This window comes from Haplochromis burtoni, unplaced genomic scaffold, assembly GCF_018398535.1.
Source record: "Haplochromis burtoni strain Fernald_Lab_line unplaced genomic scaffold, NCSU_Asbu1 Contig_3417, whole genome shotgun sequence".
Classification (NCBI taxonomy): Eukaryota; Metazoa; Chordata; class Actinopteri; order Cichliformes; family Cichlidae; genus Haplochromis; species Haplochromis burtoni.
In genome coordinates this window covers 2,344-6,947 of record NW_024585778.1, presented here as the reverse complement: position 1 = coordinate 6,947, position 4,604 = coordinate 2,344, and the positions used below count along the sequence as shown (strand labels likewise).

General features: G+C 38.6%; 1 protein-coding gene across 1 annotated transcript; it reads left to right on the top strand.

The window, feature by feature from the left end:
* LOC106632883 (endochitinase A) lies at positions 1-4,391 on the top strand (the record flags this gene model as incomplete). Its single annotated transcript, XM_014331581.2, is given in 2 exon segments — positions 1-1,075; positions 3,616-4,391. Coding segments are annotated over 2 exon segments (1,090 nt in total), but the record flags the coding sequence as incomplete, so codon positions are not given.
* Positions 4,392-4,604: the final 213 nt, after the last annotated feature.

Genomic DNA, 4,604 nt, shown 5'->3' with positions numbered 1-4,604 from the left:
TAAATCAACAAAAGAAATGCCAACAGATGTCCCAAAACCAACCTACACACCATCATATAGAAGTGAAGGCACAACTCTTCAACCACTGGCCACAGCATCCACAAATGTGTCACCCACATCTGTAACAAGACCAGCAACCAAGGAGGAAGGTAGCAGTACTGATCAGTTTACACAAGAATTTACCAAATCTGCAGCATCTGTGACAACTACGTCAGTAACACCAACTCAGGCCATACAACATATAGCACAATCAACCATGACAGAAAACACTTCACTGGAAACATTTCAGAGTACACCTGAGGGAACACCAGAATCACCAAAAAGTACGGCTATTCTAACAGGATCTAGCACATCAGAAACGGCCCCATCAAAAACAAATGAATGGTATACAACTTCAAATCAGTCTGCTGGATCAACAGATGGTAAAGGTTCCACACCATCATATGGTGAATCAGTGACCAACACAATAACGCAAACTACAACAGCTTCGCTTGCAAAATCACAGGATTTATCAACAATCTTAACTCCGGCAACACAGTCAGAAACTTCAGCAGGAGCTAGACCATCAGAGATAGCCAAATCAGCGGCTTCACCAATGTCAACGTCAGCATCATCTACAACAGAGCCATCCACAGGTGGGAATCAAACCTATGGCTCAACAACAACAACCCGACATACAACACCAACAAACAGTGCAAATGGGACTCCTTCCCAACGTAAAGGAACTGTTGCTAACAAAAATGTAAACAGCTCTGTCACACCCTCACCCTCATTCAGCTCTTTACCATCTACAGTAATGGTTCCAAAATCCACTGCTGTAATAGAGTCGAGTTCGCCTTCACTATTTTCTACAGAGCAATCATCACCAAACACTGCCCAAGCCAACACAACAGGGCCCCAAGTTAACTCTACATCTTTCCCCTCATCTAGGGCCAACACAATATTTTTTAAGTATACACCCAAGATTGCCACTTTGACCCCTCTTATCTTTGATTATCCAATTGTGAACCGCATCAGCTTTCCTGCTTCCAATGATTCAAACCCAGAAGAACAATTGCAGAACAACACAAATCAGGTAAAGAAAAATGCTCAGACCCTTTCTTTTTGACAGACAGTTTCACATCCACCTGCTCTTGATGTTTAGGCAAACCAGCTTCTCACTTTAGCTTTCTATATTTTTTTTTTTATCTATATCTTAAAGACTTTTCCAAAACATCACACTGAAGTGTACTTGCCAGCATAGCAAAGAACTTGCTTTTAAATTTTTAGGGTGTGCGTGTATATTAATATAAGATGCTTTATGAATTCGCTAATACAACTATATTTAAATACAGAGGTGGGTAGTAACGAGTTACATTTACTCCGTTAAATTTACTTGAGTAAGTTTTTGAAAAAAATGTACTTTTAAAGTACCTTTTTTTGCACGATACTTTTTACTTTTACTTGAGTACATTTGTGAAGAAGAAATGGTACTTTTACTCCGCTACATTTGCAAAATTTGACTCGTTACTTTTTTAAAAAAATAAATAGTTTAACACATTAGATAACACGCCACCAGTGGAGTTTCCGGTAACTTTTTTACCAATCAGATGTGGCCATGCAGTCACATGACCAGTTTGAAACTGTGGCGGGCAGAGCGGCCCAAGCGTTTGAAAGTAGTGGACACACGGAAAGAAGAAACAATATAACATGGCAGGGCCAGTCGTCTACGCTAGAGCTGAAGAGGATGGACAGCCTTGGCCTCATAGACAAACAATGTTTCGTTTAAAAGCAGTACAAAAGAACAGCTATGTCTTCAGTGAGAGCCAAAACAAACCAACTTTTCAGCGTGAAAAAACTCAGCTCGTGTAACCTGAGGAAACGGTAAGTTTTCTCTAAATATCTTTTTAGCTGTGGTTAGCTGGATGTCAGTCTTATGTTACAGCAGCTGTGTCGAGCTCGAGCTGTGAGTCATATTTTCGGTGCTACGTTGTAGTGAGGTTTGTGAAGTTTGTGGGTGTTTTGTACAGCTTCGGCTGTCCTTTTAACTGCACGCTGGTTAGCTAGCGTGAGCTATAAGCTAACAGCTAGCCTGGTTAATGACGCTAGAGTTCAACGCGCATGCAAACAGCTCGTCTCTACTGCTTTAACTGTTAAAACAGAAGGCAATACTGCGGGTGACAGGGTTTATTATGTGAAACAGCAGCTTGTTTAGTTTAAACAGTCTGTATTAAGCTTGGCAAACACTGCGATTTTTTTATTCAGCTCCTGCTCAAACTGTACAATTAAATCTCAGGGGTTAAAAGTTCATAGGTCACCATGCAGGGTCTCACACTAGACGGCCTGATGCTCTGATGCGACCTGATTGCTCAAACTGTGCGTCCATAACATGAAGCTTATCATACAAAATCTGTCTCTCGCTCTCCCTCTCTCTGTCTTACAGACACACACACACACCACCACCATCAACTTTGCTAAATTACTAATGAAAAACATTGACCAGGCACCTGTGATTGAGCAGCAATGTCCATCCAACTCTTTTCATGGTTGTTGTAGTCGAGATAATTTTGTGAGGCCACATTGAAAAGCCTTGAATACGGAAGCGTAGAGCTGCCACCCAGGCAAAAGAAAAGCAGAGCTATATCACGTTATAACATGAAAAGTATATTGTTCAAACAATATACCTTTCGCGTTTGAACAATATATTATCATGTTCGTACAATATAAATATTATATTGTACAAACATGAAAAGTATATTGTTGGGGGTTAGGAAAGCCAGAAGCAGGGAAGCTGGAGAGGTATCTTTCATGTCCATTCACTGGAGGTGTGGATCTATTGCATGGCTTTCCTCACATTAAGAAGCTGTCCATCAAAATCAATACAGCTCTTCCTGCATCTGGAGCTTGTGAAGGACTTCTCAGTGATGCAGGACTCCTGTTCACTGCTAAACAGTTACAGCTTCACAGAAAGAACCTTGAGAGCAAACTGCTGCTGAAGCTTAACCATCACCTCATTGAGTGAAGAAATGGCACATTTTTGCATCTATTTCTGCATTTTTGCAGAAATAGATGTACACCCATACAACTTATGGTAAACTGAGCTCCCTTGTATGTACATATGTTGAAGATGCCTCATTCTAATGTTTTCTCTGAGGCAAAAATGAATATAAAGTTTACAGCATATCTTGTCACTGGAAATTGTTTGCACTGTTTATATATTTATATTATTTACTGTAGATATTGGTTAAATAGGCTTTAAAACTGAAATCTGGAAATTAAAATAGTTGTGCCTTATTTTGTTGATGTTTTTACATATATTCCTTTTGAAAATATTAAAATTTGTATATTTATTAATTTTTCTTTGTCTGATAGCATTTATTTAAAAAATAAATCGGACATTTCAAACAGTTACTCGCTACTTGAGTAGTCTCTTCGCCAAGTACTGTTTTACTCTTGAGTAACGTTTTTGACGATTACATTTCACTTTTACTTGAGTAATAATATTTTAAAGTAATGCTACTCTTACTTGAGTACAATTTTTGGATACTCGACCCACCTCTGTTTAAATATTAAAAAAGCCAGCAAGATTTTATTTTTTATGCTGTAATAAATGTTCTTTCTTTTAATTACACTCAGGCAGGCAGCACCTGATTGATAGTCACCTGATGGCCCCCTTGGAGAGCAATAACACAGAAAAAAATGCGTCAGAGACTGTAGCAAAATGTATTGTATCAAGTGACGTAAAAGAAGAAAAAAAATACTTTGCCTTCAGCTTGTCTTGATCCCACATGTCTGTGACAGTGAAAGACCTGGTTTTGCAAGCTGCGTGTTATTTTCATTAGCTCACCTGCCCATTGATGTGAAGCAGAATGTTACATAGATTAGATAGGCTGTAGCTCTGAAATAAATGGTGTACAGCAAGAAGTAACCTGAGTTTCATTTATGCTCTGAATTGTTGTAACAATGATTGTAAAAGTGAGCCAAGCACTGACATGTTCGTGGTGGTTGTGGTGTTTAAGTAAGGTACACTGCACTCCTCTCTTTGTTTGAATTCAAGTTTCCAGGTGTGTTAACGAACATGATGAAAAAAGAACGAAAAAGAATACACATATGTACAAATTGTATATAATTTGTGCTTTTTAGTATGCCAAGCTGTTTTTAAGCTCTTTTCTGTGTATAAATGCTCAACAGTCTTTAATCATAATTAAGTTTAACGCATAATTAGGTGCACCAAAGCAAAAGCACTGGAGCACAGTAGTTGCTATTTTTCAAATTTATCATTATTTAAATTCTCATTGTTATGTATTGTATCTTATCTCTCAGATCTGCTTTTACTATACGAACCCTCGCGGACCCTGAGGTCCTCTGGTGCTGGCCTTTTGATTGTCCCTAAAGTCAGGACACATACTCACGGAGAGGCAGCTTTTCAGTGGTATGGTCCTCGTCTGTGGAACAGCCTGCCGGAGGAGCTCAGGGCCGCAGAGAACGTACATGTTTTTAAGAACAGGCTCAAGACCCACCTTTTTAATTTAGCTTTTACTTAACGTTTATTTATTTTATGCTTATTTATTCTATCCTGTTATTCTATTATTAATTTAGGATTTACCTAATATTTCTTGATTTTA